At 43.7% G+C, this 14,308-nt stretch overlaps 1 protein-coding gene across 4 annotated transcripts in view; it reads left to right on the forward strand.

Annotated features, from left to right (window-relative positions):
• Positions 1-14,308, forward strand: part of LOC138810518 (tetratricopeptide repeat protein 7B) — a 211,938-nt gene that overhangs the window by 88,139 nt on the left and 109,491 nt on the right. For all 4 annotated transcript variants that reach the window (XM_069997742.1, XM_069997743.1, XM_069997744.1 and 1 more), the window contains 2 exons: positions 1,161-1,239; positions 6,549-6,721. In XM_069997742.1, coding sequence (XP_069853843.1) covers positions 1,161-1,239; positions 6,549-6,721 — 252 coding nt within the window. The remainder of the gene's footprint in view (positions 1-1,160; positions 1,240-6,548; positions 6,722-14,308) is intronic.

Below are 14,308 nucleotides of genomic sequence, written 5' to 3' on the forward strand. Positions count from 1 at the left end.
CCGACAGGTTTGTGCCGGCTGACTGTTTCGTTCTGTGGCTTCTTGGGAAGATGGGATGTGTTCTAGTGAGCATGATATAAACATCGTTGAGTTATGTCATAGGTGGTAGCAGTGCGCAGTGTAAAGCAGAGAGCTGGAGGAGTTTCCATCTGCAGACCCTGGACCCAGCATTCAGAAGACAAGCGGGGCCTGGATAGATGGGCCTGATTGTTGCCAAGAGAATGATCCATCTCTGGATGAAACATGTCACCTGACTTGTCTCCATGGGGGTGTGTGGGGAGTGGGATGAGGTGCTCTGGTCACACGTGGAAAGCCCCAGGACCCAGGCACCACACACTTGGTCTCCAAGGAAGCCTTAGCTTCTTTTCAGTGCAGGGTTGAGGGAGGGCTGGGCTGATGGATTGACAGGGTGGCGGTTTATATTCAGAAAGATGCCGAGTAGTGGCTTGGTAGAGCCCTCACTTTCCATACCTATTTCCTTATCCTGACTGTGACTTTGTAACAAGCCTTACTATAAGTGCCACAGTGTCTCACAATACCCTCTGCCCTTTGCCCTGTGCTGCCCTTTCCCCTTCAAATGAAAATATAGATCCCAGTATACTGTGGGAGAGCCAGGGTAAGGTTGGAAATAGACCTCATAAGATAGATTGATTTTTTTTTTTTTTTTTTGGTCTCAGAGCTGATTTACAGATTTTTAGTTCCTTGAGGAAATTTGATAAGAAAGCACAAAACTATATCAATCTGCCAGACACTGGTGGCTCACGCCTGTAATCCTAGCTACTCAGGAAGCTGAGATCTGAGGATTGCAGTTCAAAGGCAGCCCAGGCAGGAGAGTCCATGAGACTTGTCTCCAATTAACCAGCAAAAAGTCAGAAGTAGAGCTGTGGCTCAAGTGGTTGAGCATCAGCTTTGTGTGAAAAAGCTCAAAGACAGTTCCCAGATCCTGATTTCAGGCCCTAGCATGAAAAGAAGAAAAGTTCATCCCTCTTAGGTGAAATTTTTCAGCTGATCAAAGATGGATAGACATGTGCAGAATAATTGTTTGCTTAAAATCTAGCCAACAGCTTTCATGTAGACAAAATGCACTGAAGTATGTGTATAAAATATTGCGTATTAACACACACCAGATGGAAACCCTATCAAATTCTGTGTGCACACAGGAACTTGACAAGAGGAGTCGGGAGATTTAGAGAGCTTCTCAGAGCAGTAGAAACAAGAACAACCCAAAACCTGCGAATGGTAAGTGTGACTAACCACTAGCTGAGGCCACCAGAGTCTCCAGAGCCAGAGACTCACATGTATTTTTACATTTATATATATTGATGTTTAATAGATATAAATAGTTATTTACTCATTTAAAATGTACATTTCAGTGGGAATTGGGGGGGCAAATTCACAGTTGTTCAGCTATCACTAATATTTAATTTGAGACAGTTTGAATCATTTGTAAAAGAATCCCTAGATTCATTAGTAATCAGTTCCTACTGTTCCCTCCCTCCAGCCCCTGGCACTCATTAATGTACTTCCTGTTTCTATAGCGTTGAGCGGTTTTGATTCTATAGCAATGGAGCTATACAGTATGTGTTCTTTTGTTCTCGCTCCCTTTGCTTAGCATACTATGTTTATGATTCTTCCATGTGGCAGCAGTTTTTTAGTATATCCTTTTTATTGCCAAATAAGGTTTTATTGTAAGATATGCTACATTTTATTCACGTATTTATCATTTGATGAGCATTTGGGTTGCTTACACTCAGGACATTATGAATAATTTTGCTTTGGACATTTACATACAAGTTTTTGAGTGGATGTATGTGTTCCTTTTTCTTGACTATGTCCCTGGGAGCAGAATTACAGGGCCTTATCATACCTTTATGGTTAACATTTTGAGGAATCGCCGTTTTGTTTTCCAAAGCGGCTGCACCATTTCACTCTCCCAGCAGTAATGAGGGTTCTGGTTCCTCCTTCACCCTAACCATCATTTTCTGTTGTTGTTTGGGGGGAGGGAACAGCCTCCCAAGTCAGTGTGTAGTGCTGTATCTTGTGGTTTGGGCTTGTATTTCCCTAATGGCCAGTAGTGTGGAGCTTCTTGTTTTGTGCTTGTTGGCAGTGCTCTCTTGGGATAGATACCAGGGTGTAGAAGGAGTCACGTGTTCACTTGTGACTCAGACTAAAACCATGAGAACAAGGAGGCAAGATCCTCAAGCACTCGTGGTTTGCATCATCATACTGATGACAACACTCAAAAAGAGAAACATGATGGTTTATTTTTGTGAACTCCATATGGTTTTATCAGTACACTGGCAATCAAACAGTTGATTAGAAATTAGGCTCTCCTGTTTACTAGAATTTGCTTTCTTTTTAAAATTCTTACATTTTCTTTTTGGAGAGGCTCATCCTTTACCTCTATAGCTTGCCCCATACATTGAAGCCTTTAGGTGTTTGGGTGCAGGCCTGGTGCTTATTAGAAGTGGAGTGAAGGCCACATGTCACAAGCTAGCAACCCTGTATTAGGTTGCAGTTTCTTTTGGCTTTTGTCATACATGGTATTGCCTCCTTTATTCCAACTCTTCAAGCATTGTGGGGGAGTACTCAGCATGGCAAGGCTGAGCCCCACGCCATGAGGAATGAAGCTGGAGCTTCATTTGGGCACTTCCAGGCTTTCAGGATGGTAGAATGTGAGTTGAGCGGGTGGCTAGGATAAGAAGAGCAACTTCATACATGCGCACCGTCATATACACTCTCCACGATGACCCTCCACCACCAAGAACTTATTTGTTCTTTGATATTTATGTATTGGTGGAATTTTAATTGCTAGCATTTTAATTTCTAGCCTTATTAAAGACAAAAGAACCTGCAAATATATGGATGAAAATTATTATTGCCAGGGATCTTTTTTTCAAACTTGTTCCCAGCACCCCATAAAGCTTCTCAATCGTCAGATCTTGTCTTTCTCCAAGATCTCAAAGCACAACAAAAATAACTGATTACGTTTTCAAATGTTCCTTTAGTTCCTTTAAAAGCACATTGAAAGGCCCATCTATGAAAGTGGCTTCAATATAGAGCATGCAGTCTTATTGTTGACTTATATTTGTGTGTGTACATATAACTCCCACATTAGTATGAAATTGAATGGGTTTGCCCACTAAGAGATACAAGTGTTCTGAACACACTGTGGGAGTCTACCTGCTGCTTATTTCTAGAGAGTGTCTTCCACTATTATCTAAGGTTTCTCATTTTCAAATCAATGTGTTTTAACCATTCAGCTTGTCTAAAGTAGGATTCTGAAAATTACTGTTTTTCTGAGAAGGCAAAGGAAGATACTTCTAAAGAATGAGTGACAAAGGGCTGAGTATGTGGCTCACTGCCTGCATGTGCAAGGCCCCACATTTAGCCTCAGCACCAGAGAACAAACAAACCAATAATATGTGGTAGCTTAGAACTTCCCCTGGCCCTTTAGCTGTGATCTGGCACATCAGTACAAGGGAGATGTGTCCCATTTTATGTCACACTGAGGCCCCCTGTGGTCTCAGCTGATGGTCTTCAAGTGACCCTAGTTAAACCCTTTCTAATCCCTGAGTGCTTAACCAAAGTTGTACATCAGAATTGGCTGGGGAGCTCTGGTTTTTGTTTCCTTTGTGGTGGCAGGAATGAAACCCAGGACTGCTGCCAGAGAGCTGCATCCTTCTTCTGGGGAGGTTTAAACAAAGAAAGGCACATTCTTGACCTTGACCTCAGAAATTCCAATGGAGTGGGCCGGGGGCAGAGCTGGAAAAGATGATTTCTAAAGTTTCTGCATTTCCTGGGTCAAGAAACACTTCCTGGGCCTTTCGTTGCTGTTTGGGTTTGTACCACATGTCAGAAAGCTTTTCTCCAGCTGACGCCATTCCCATGACAATTTACCATCAGCCTTGATCAATACCTACATGATTCTCTTTAGATTAGCTAATCATTGTGGATTTGTGATACTCTTATGAGATGGTAAAGTTGTCTTGGAAATTCAATTCGATGTGAGACCACAGAATAAGATTTAAAAACGCTTTCACAGCAATCCCACTGCTAGGTACTGACGAATGGAAAACAGGTGTTCACACACTGAATTGAACATGAGTGTTTGTAACGGCCAAAAGCAAGGAGTACCCCAAATGTCTCTGAGCTGAAGAATGTGTAAACCAAGTGTGATTGGGTCCATGAAATGGAATGCCATTCAGCCATAAAGTGGGGTGAGATACAACTCCTACGCTGTACTGAGCAAAGAGGCCAGTCACAAGAAGAGCCATAATTCTGTCCCTGTAGAACGTTCTACATGAGTAAATCCATAAAGGCAGAGGCGCATGGTTGTGCTCAGGTCCTGGGAAGAAGGGAAAATGAGAAGTGGTTGCTTAAAGGGTGTAGGGTTTCCTTTTGGGGTGATGAAAATGTTCTGGAACTGGATAGTGGCAGTGGTTGCGCAATATTGTGAGTGAACTAAATGCCATTCGACTGTACACTTTAAGGTGGTCTCATAGTGGACACATGGAAAATAATAATTATTATTATTATAATAGAAAAAGGAGAAGAAAAGTAATTTATACTGTTACCATCCCAATGTAGCAATATATCCAGAAAATGAAGATGTTCCTTGTTCTTCTCCCCCTTCTTTAGCATTTATTTCTCTACTGTACCGAGTGAAGGGTACTCCTGGCAGCTGAGATTTCCAGCAGAAGTCATTAGCTTATATGGCTTCAGTGAGATCAGAATGAAACTATAATGAAAGGTTTAAGAAAACAGCTCAGGAACTGTTTAGGTTCTGAAAATTGTGTTCTTATGAGATCTTTACCGATGGCTCAGCTGGGGATGATCAGAGTGCATTTAATTTCACATTTTTATAGACATTGAAAGGCAGCTGGTCCTACATGGAAACATTTGCCTTTACTCAGTGGTTATCAGAAGCCACCAAGCTAGTGATTTGCTTGCATTTACGTTTCCTTGGGGAGCCTTAAGAGATTTTTACACGGATGAAAGCTTAGCAAGCTTCTCTTCTGGAACATATATATTCAGAAGGGCTCAGTCTCAGGGAAGATCAACATCCTTTGTAGCTTCAGAGAATTCAAGTCTCTTGCAGAAAACTCACAGGTTGAAGATCTGTTGTACCAGCTCTGGCTGGTCAAGAATGGCCAGGACCAGGCTGAGTTGCAGGACTTCTGTTTTCCTAGGGATTTGTTTCAGGCTCTTCTTTGTCCCTAGAAATTATGAACGGAACAGTATATATTCTCTCACTCTCTCCTTTGCAGTGGTGATGCAGAGGGCTTGGGAAAGCTCATTAATTAACCAGTAGTAACTTAGGAGGGAAAGACCTTGTTTTGTCCACAGGTCTTCACGGCCCTCTGGGAAGAAGCCACAGCCCCCTACTTTGTCTTCTCTGAGAACAGCCACTCAAGAGCCATGTAGGAACCACCCTTGGTGCTGCTTGGGGGTGGGGCTTTCCAAAGTCCTGCGGTGGGCATCATGGCCAGTGAGAAGGTGTTTTTCAGGGATGGCACCAACTTAGTCAGTTCTGGGTCTTTGCCAGGCTTAGGCTTTTGTGGGCATCTGTTACAAGGTGGTGAAAATACCAACAGCTCGCCTGCTCTCTCTTTCCTTCCTTCCTTCCTTCCTTCCTTCCTTCCTTCTTTCCTTCCCTCCCTCCCTCCCTCCCTTCTTTCTTTCCTTTTCTTTTCTTTCTTTTCCTTCCTTCCTTCCTTCCTTCCTTCCTTCCTTCCTTCCTTCCTTCCTTCCTTCCTTCCTTCCTTCCTTTCTTTCTTTCTTTCTTCTTTCTTTCTTTCTTTCTTTCTTTCTCTCTTTTTTTTTTTGTCAGTCAAGGGGCTTGAACTCTGGGCCTGGTGCTGTCCCTGAGCTCTTCAGCTCAAGGCTAGTACTCTACCACTTGAGCCACAGCGCCACTTCCAGTTTAATGGTGGTTCATTGGAGATAGGAGTCTCACAGACTTTCCTGCCCGGGCTGGCTTTGAACTGTGATCCTCAGCTCTCAGCCGCCTGAGTAGCTAGGATTACAGGCATGAGCCACCAGCGCCTGGCTGGCCCGTTATTTCTAAGAGCTGTGGGGAAAGGAAGGGCCGAGCCACAAATCCAGTTGTCTCAGGTATGAGTCATGTGCAGTGCTCCCGTGTAGCAGAGACAAGGCAACGTGGAAGTGGTTGAGACTCATTTAAAAAATGGCTCTTTACGGGGGGGGGGGGGGGCGAGGGGAAGACGGGGTGGGATGGGAAGGGGAAACAAAGGAGGAGGCTACAATGCTTGATAAGAAATATACTCATTATCTTGCCCATGTAATTATAACCCCTCTGTACAGTATTTTCACAATAAAAAAATTTTTAAAAATGGCTCTTTAAGTGTTCAAATATCTTGGCATACTGTATTTTCTTTGAACTCTGGCATACTTTTCATCATGGAAGTAAACATTTTTAATTGTGAGTCTTGGAGTTGCACCTCATACAAGTAACAGCATAACTATCTAGCAAGTGAATTCTATAAATCAGATTCCCACGACACCTTTCCTCCTGTGTGTTTCAGACAATAGCCAGGCAGTTGGCAGAGATCTTGTTGCGAGGTATGTGTGAGCAGAGCTACTGGAACCCCCTGGAAGACCCCCCCTGCCAGTCACCCCTGGACGACCCACTCCGGAAAGGAGCAAACACCAAAACCTACACGCTGCCTCGAAGAGCCCGAGTCTACTCAGGAGAGAAGTATGCACGTTCTTATTCTCAGAGGGCTGAGGGTGGGAAGGAAAGAAGGAAAACGCCAGGGTGAGTGGAGATTCTGGGGCAGCTTTTTCCCCTGAAAGAACATCAGATGGACAGGTGCCCCCCATACTACGTCATCGCCCTTACCTCCAGCTAGTGTCTGTCCTGTGGGTGCTGCGGGTTGAAGCTGCTCCCCTCTCAGTGCTCTGCCCCCAGCTCGGTGATCACCACTGGGCTTTGGGATTCTTACAGCATTTCTGGGAACCTCGGCATTGCACAGCAGTGAGAGAGCTATTGTGGGCCAAAGCTAACATTTTTCTTTTCTTTAGAAATTCTTGTTGTGTTTTTTTTGAATCATTGCAATCTGAACTAAATATAAGGACAATTAAATAATTTTCCAGCTATTGAAAGCTGGTTCTCTTTAGAACTCCATTTTGTGAGTTTCACATTTGGGACTTGATCACCTGAGAGGAGAATGGCCTGGGGAGCCACTGTCTTCTCAGGGACAGGGGACAGAGGAGGGAGAGACCTCCTAGGGACCTTTAAGTGCCCTGCAGGGACACAGCTGGGTGGTCCTTCCACCTCTCTACTTGTGAATGAATATGGAAAACCTCTGGTATTCTCTGATTGGAAGGAGGCTGAGGCTGCAGGAAGGGAGGTGAGGGGGCGGGGGAGGGGGGAGGATGGGGGGTTGACTCATTTCTGCCTGGGACTGACTTCCAAGGGCTCAGCATTTCTCAAGGCCTCTGTGGCTTCATCCTCTTAACGCTGACCTGTGGCATTTCTCTCCCCTTGTAACCTTCTTGATCAGCTTGTGCTTCTGGATGGATTCAGATAAGGAAGCAGATTCCTAGCTTTCCCCTGGGCTCATTTTAATTTCATTCCCATCTCCCTTTTCCCCAGCCTTGCTCAACCAGGAGTTCACTTGGTTGACAGCCTGTGCTTACTCCTCAGTCTTTATCGAAGTCATAAAACATCTGTTCCAGCACTTCCCAAACCCTCACTGGAAAAGTGCTGATCCCACATGATGAGCTTGTTAGAAGCCCATTTGAGATTCAGATTCGAAGTGATGTTTATGTCTTGCAAACAGACCCTAGATTTATTTCCTGCTTGAGATGCCAGATATGTGAAGGAATCTGGTCTACATCTTCCCGACAAAGTGTGAGTTCTGTCCTAACATGGCCTGACCCCAGAGGCAGACATGCTCACCGGGCTGGCTCCCTCTGTGCCAGCCGGACCTCGGCTCTCGTATGACATCCCTGACCTCATTTGCTTTCTACCCATGAGAGGAGAATTCCAGAGCAAAACACAGATCCAGCAAAACACAACCTCTAAGACAACATTCCTATACCAGGACTCGTTTCTATGTGTGCAGAGATGCTGTTGCAGGGTTTATATGAGCAGAGCTACTAGAACCCCCTGTAGTTGTGAACCTATCACAATAATCAACCCTATGACATTTTTATTACTCTCAAAACATTCCCATGCTTCTTAGCTGTCACCTTCACCCTCCTTTGCCAGCCCCATGAAATTCCATGAATCCTAGGATCAGCTTGGCCTATGCTAGAAAAAACGGAATGTTAATAAGAACTGCCTTGAATTTGTACAGTAGTACTATCATCTTATCAGTATTGTATCTTCTTATTCACAAATATGAAATGTCTTTTCATTTACTTACATTTTCTTTAATTTTTTTCAACAATGGTTCATATACTTCTCAGAACATAAGGATTGTGCTTGTTTTGTTAAAGTTATTCTTAAGTTTTTGTGTATGTGTGCAGGTTTCTGTTTGTTCATTTGTTGTGGTGTCTGGAATGGAACTCAGGGCCTTATGTATGCTGGACAAATGCTCTATCACTGAGCTACATTCCAAACCATGCAGTACTTTGTGATGCTATAGCAAATGGAATTGTTTTCATTTCATTTTTAAATTGTTCATTCCAAGTATATGGAAGAACAGTTGGTTTTGAATACTGATGTATACTGAATATTGATGTATACTGAAACCTTGCTAAATTGGTTAGTTCTTACACTATTTTGATTTCTTAGTATATTCTATTTTAGATAATTGTCATCTGTAGACAGATGACATTAATAAAAAGCTGGTGCTTTTCATTTCATTTTCCTCCCTAGTGACCTGGCTAGAACTCTGGCACAATAACAGAACATCATTTGTTATAATGCTGTCCTTAGAAGGAGGAAAGCATCCTGTCTCTCACTGTTAATTATGATCTTTGTTATGTACTTTTGTAAATGTTGTTTATTAGGTTGGGCATGGTCCCTCCTGGTCCTACTTTGTTGAGTATTTTTAAAAATAAGGAATAGATGTTGAAATTTATCATATTCCTTCTGCACCTATTAAGCTGATCTTGTAGTTTTTGTTCTTTATTCTACTGATGTGGTACATTGCATTGATTTTCAAGTGTTGAGCTAGCCTTGAATTCCTGGGTTGACTCTCACTAGGTTATGGTGCAAAATCCTTTTTTCTTTTTGTCGGTCGTGGGGCTTGAACTCTGGGCCTAGGCGCTGTCCCTCAGCTCTTCAGCTCAAGGAGAGTGCTCTACCACTTGAGCTACAGCGCCACTTCCGGTTTTCTGGTGGTTTATTGGAGATAGGAGTCTCACAGTCTCTCCTGCCCTGGCTGACTTTGAACCTCGATCCTCAGATCTCAGCCTCCTGAGTAGCTAGGATTACAGGCGTGAGCCACCAGCGCCCAGCTACAAAATCCTTTTTATTTATTTTGGGGCTCTATCTAGCTGTGTTCTATGGAAGAGTTTTATATCTATATCCCTAAGAGATACTGTTCTGTAATATCTTTGTCTAGTGTTAGTATCTGAGTTAGTCTGGACTCATAAAACAACCTAAGGAGTATTCATTCCCCTTCTATTTTTAAAAAGAGGAGGAAGCCATCATTCTAGGCTTTTCTTTATGAGAAGTTTTTGAACACAAATCCAATCTTTTGATCTAGGTCCCTTGAATCGATTTTGGTGATCTGTATCTACCACACATTTTCCTGTTTCATCAGTGAGCTGATTTGTTGGCCTACAGCTTCGCAAGTATTCTATTGTTGTTGTTATTGTTTTTCCTGCAGTATTGGTTGTCATGTCCCTTCTTACATTTTTCACTGAGTGATTTGAGTCTTTTTTCTCTTTGGGAGAGAGGATCAGTTTAACTAAAAGTGTCTATATATTGACTCTTTTACAGAACCAGCTTTTACTTTTGGTCCTTTTCTCTGTTGTGGTTCTAGTTTCTATTTCATTCATTTCCGCAGTAATCCTCATTCCTTCATCAGTTTTTAGCCTTTTAACTTTGGATGTGCAAAGCCCTCCTTAGTTGGAGTATTAGTGATGATAGAAACCCTGTTGGGCTGGGCTTGCTTGGGTTTCTCCTATCACTAAGGCAGGACTAGCTTGTCAGTCAGCAGTACGACTGAATGGACGGACATTAACCACCAACTCAGTTGGAATCCAGAGATAAGGTTCAGACTTCCTTTGGCCAATGGTCCCTCACTCACCCCTTCTGCTTAGTCTCTTATGGGAAATTGAAGCAAAGTTTTGGTGGCACATATCCTTCTAGCTGCAGAAAACCACAAGGATGTTGAGAACGCTGATTGTAACAAGAAACAGCTGGAAGGCCAGCTCAGCCAGAAGCTCCAGCCTGTCGCTGCATACTCCATGCACTCACTCTCTGCCACATGGCTTGAATTTTGAAGTGAGATAAAATGAAGACTCTCTTTCCTAGATGGAAAGAGGGGAGGGGTCCTCTGTCATAAGTCTGTCTTCTTCTTTCCTTTATTCTGGGTCTTTCTATGAAGAAGATCTTCTGCTTTGGTTGACTTACTTATAGAGCAAGCTTTTTATTGGTACATAGAAAAGGTGGGAAAAACAAATAAATGAAAAAATGGAAATAGACATTACCAGAGCCTTAGAAACAAACTGCCTTTTCCCCCCTGAAAACTACTATCTCTAAGGGAAGCCTTGTCCTGACTTCTAGCATAGTAATTAGTCTCCTTTCTTTTTTTTCATGTTATTTAGGTTGGGTGTGGTAGTCCACACCTGTAGTCTCAGCACCCAGGAGACTTAGATGGGAAGATCACCTGAAACCCAAGAGTTTGAGACCAGTTTGGGAAATGTAGCAAGACCACATGTTTAATCAAACAAGCAAATAAATAAGTCATTGTTGCATTATCCTTAATACAATGAAATTTAAAAATGTTTATATAAATGGAATCATATAACGTATACTTATGTTTAACTTCTTTTAGCTAGCATTATGTTTGAAATATTTTTGCTTGTTTTTGTGTAGCAGTAGTTTTCAGTGCTGTATATGATTTTATCATATGACCATTTCCAGTACATTGCTTTCTTCTCTTTGTGATGACTAGTGAAGTTATTTCCCATCCATTTGGGTCTGATAGTAGTAGTGCTGCTATGAGTATTCTTGTACGTGTTTCTTGTGTATAAATGTGTGTATTTCAGTCAGATGTCTGTCTCATTATATGCTCCCTCATTGAAAATCATTTGATGTGGCTTAAATCATAAAATACGAATTAGACCAGATAATTAGCACAGCAAACCAGGAAATTAGAAACCACTAGTAGGCCCATAAATAGATGTTGAGATTTGCTGAATGAACACCAGTGAGAACAGCTACTGAGCTGAGCTCCCTGGCAGACATAGGAAAAGGTGCTCATCCCTTGGAGCTCAGAGAATGGGTCTGGACTTCATAGAATCCATGCTGAGGATTTTGGTAAGGATAAAGTACTGATTAAAGTGGAGAGACGGGGGATGTTGTGGGGTCAGGACAACTTTTTGGTGGTAGAGTTGCTTGGTTTCCTCTTCTCTAGTGAACCTGACTCACCTTTGGGTCATTGTGTAGATCCTGTCTCCTCACTGGGGCCAGAGGAGTCTGGATTGGGCAGTGTACCCTGTGGTATTCACCCGTCCCCTCCACAGAGAGAAACTCCAGAGGCCTAGGGTGACCTGAGGGAGCCCCTTCTTTCTTAGTCATGAGGTGCTATTGACTCATGTGAGTTGAGGTGAGACCTAATCTTCAGTTGGACCAGCTAATCCCTAATGATGTAGGCACCCTCGGTTCTAGTTTAAGTTCCTTGCTTGGTGCTCTCCCCTCTTCTTATAAGCCGGAGGCTGTGTTGATTCTTCCCTGGTGTATTCCATAGGCAGAGGGGCTGCGGAGGCTGGGGCTTCAGCCCTTCCTGCCCTGGACTCCTTGGCTCTTACCTGGCTGGCTTCTCTAGTGGCATTGCAGCCAGGTACAGAATTAGGAAAGCCGAGAGCTGGGAAGGTGGCTCAGTGGTAGAGCGCTTGCCTTGCATCCACGAGGCCCTGGGTTCGATTCCTCAGCACCACATAAGCAGAAAAAGCCGGAAGTGGCGCTGTGTAAGTAGCATTTACATACATTTTCTGGGGGTGACCGAGTTCCAGGCCTCTCCTGTACCCACAAAGAGTCCCTTTGACTCTCCCACATGCCGCTCTCCTTGAGGTATCCCCACAGGACAGAGATCAAATGCAGTCAGATCAGCCTGGCTTGAGTTCTTTGCTGTGATTGTTTCTATACAGTGGGGTGAGATTTTTTGTTGCTGTTGTTGTTGTTTGAGGGTTTTTGTTGGTGGGGGGGAGGTCTTTTTGTTGTTGTTGTTTTTACCAATCTGGGAAAATTGGGGAGAAAGATTATTTGGGAGCCCTGGCAGGACGTGATCATTGTTTACACGGGAAACTCCTCACCTGTGCCCTCAGCATCTTTACACAGGAAGACTTCCTGAGCTGGCAAGTGTATCCAGAGTAAGAAAACAAGCATTGGGCCTACCCGTTGCCTCCGGAGTGGGGCTGAGCACGCCACCCTCCACTCCTAGTCCAGCCACAGCCCTCACTGACCAGCCCCTGCTGGCATTGCGAACTAGCCTCCTGCCTGCTGGTCCCCCCTGCCCTTGGCCTGCCCATCATATAATTTCCTCTGGTTGAGTGCTCCATTTTCCCACTCTCAAAAGCTGGGGCTAAGCACTCTAAAGTCTCGCCCAAGGCCCTGACAGTTGTGAACATCTCTGCCCTACCCTTGCATGAGCAAGGACAAAAGAGGAAATGACCAGAAGTAGGTTTCCAGAATTCATTAATTATTGAGAGAGAACAGTGTGTGGGTTTTCAGGCCTGTCTTATACAACCCCCTCTCTCTCTTCTCCTCCTTCCTCCCAGCCCTAGGGTTTCACAGTGCTCCCAAGGGCCTGTCCATCCCCTACCACAGCAGGGAGGGCCCAGGAAGTGACATTAGGCACAGTTAATGCGTTGCTTGTTAGCAACTCTGGTAAAAATAACACAACCTAGTGTTTAAGCAGGCTGCATGGCTCAAATGGAATCTGGAGATTATCCATGGATGGAATTGGCTAGTGTTAAGTCATAATTAGCACGAACTTTCTCTCCCCGCCCCCCCCCCCCCTTCTCTCTCTCTTCAATTAGTCTGAATAATGCAGGACTGGCTAGCCGTGACAAAATGGTTAAAGTTCCTGCTTTATTTATGAGGTCCCCATTGCATGTAAGCAGAGCCAGGATCTCAGGAAATCATGACTGGTGTGTACAGAGCAGATGTGGAGAAGGGGGCCCTCTGCCCTTGAAGCCCCTTAGATTCCGTGTCTGAATTTAAGGGGGAGAAGTGTTCCATTCTCTGCAAACCCCAGGTTACCAGGAGCTGACCCCCAAAGGAGGTGACTGTAAGCCCCAGAATGCTGCCTGGCGCCCCAGGCTGGCCTTGCCCCTGGAGCCCTCAGTGGCAGAGGGACAACAGAAACATCTCCAGATGGTTCCTTTGCCTGTGACAAGTCAGAGTTGTCATGAGAGGACTGAGCGCCGTGCTTTCCTCCCACGCCTCAGTGGCCTATGATGCAGGATAAAAATGGCCAACCCTTTACAGAGAACAAGTATTTATACTCACATGGTAAACGTTGGGTTTGTGGTAAGGGAAGGAAATCTCTTCAATTAAATGATTGTAATGTTATTTCCAGGAAGGTGTAAATTTAGCCTTTATTTAGTCATCTTCAAAACATGCAGGAGTTAAAAAAAATTTTTTAAAGGGGGGTAGTTTATTTTTATTTATTTCAAACTCTTTGAATTCCCCGGGGGGGGGGGGGGAGGAGGGGGGAAATAGTTGAGTTTGGCCCAAATGGTGATAAGATTCACAATTCTATTCAAAGGATTCTAGAGCTTTAGAATAGAAAGAAAGAAAGAAAAAAAAAAAAAGCTGCAAGTCCTTAAAAGTACTCAGGGCACAAAAGAGTGGGCTACAGAGGGTACAGCTGGGGCTGTGTTTGGGTTTTTATTGTTTTCTAATCCTCAGCAGAATTGTGCTTAAAAGCTTTTTCTTTTAATCCAAGATTTTAGAGTTCAGCCAAATGCCATAAAATAGATTAACAAGATGGCTCTTGCATGATGGCCAATAGTAAAACGTGTGTTTTAAGTTAGATAGCTCACAAAACACTTGCAGAATGAGAGAAATTATGCTAACTAGAACTGCCTTCGGTTTCTTACTTCCTTTGAATGACAGTATAAGACAGGTCAGATGGCAAGTAAGTAAGAAGGGACG

Source organism: Dipodomys merriami, unplaced genomic scaffold, assembly GCF_024711535.1.
Source record: "Dipodomys merriami isolate MVZ:Mamm:240054 unplaced genomic scaffold, mDipMer1.0.p SCAF_50, whole genome shotgun sequence".
In the NCBI taxonomy this organism is placed as follows: domain Eukaryota; kingdom Metazoa; phylum Chordata; class Mammalia; order Rodentia; family Heteromyidae; genus Dipodomys; species Dipodomys merriami.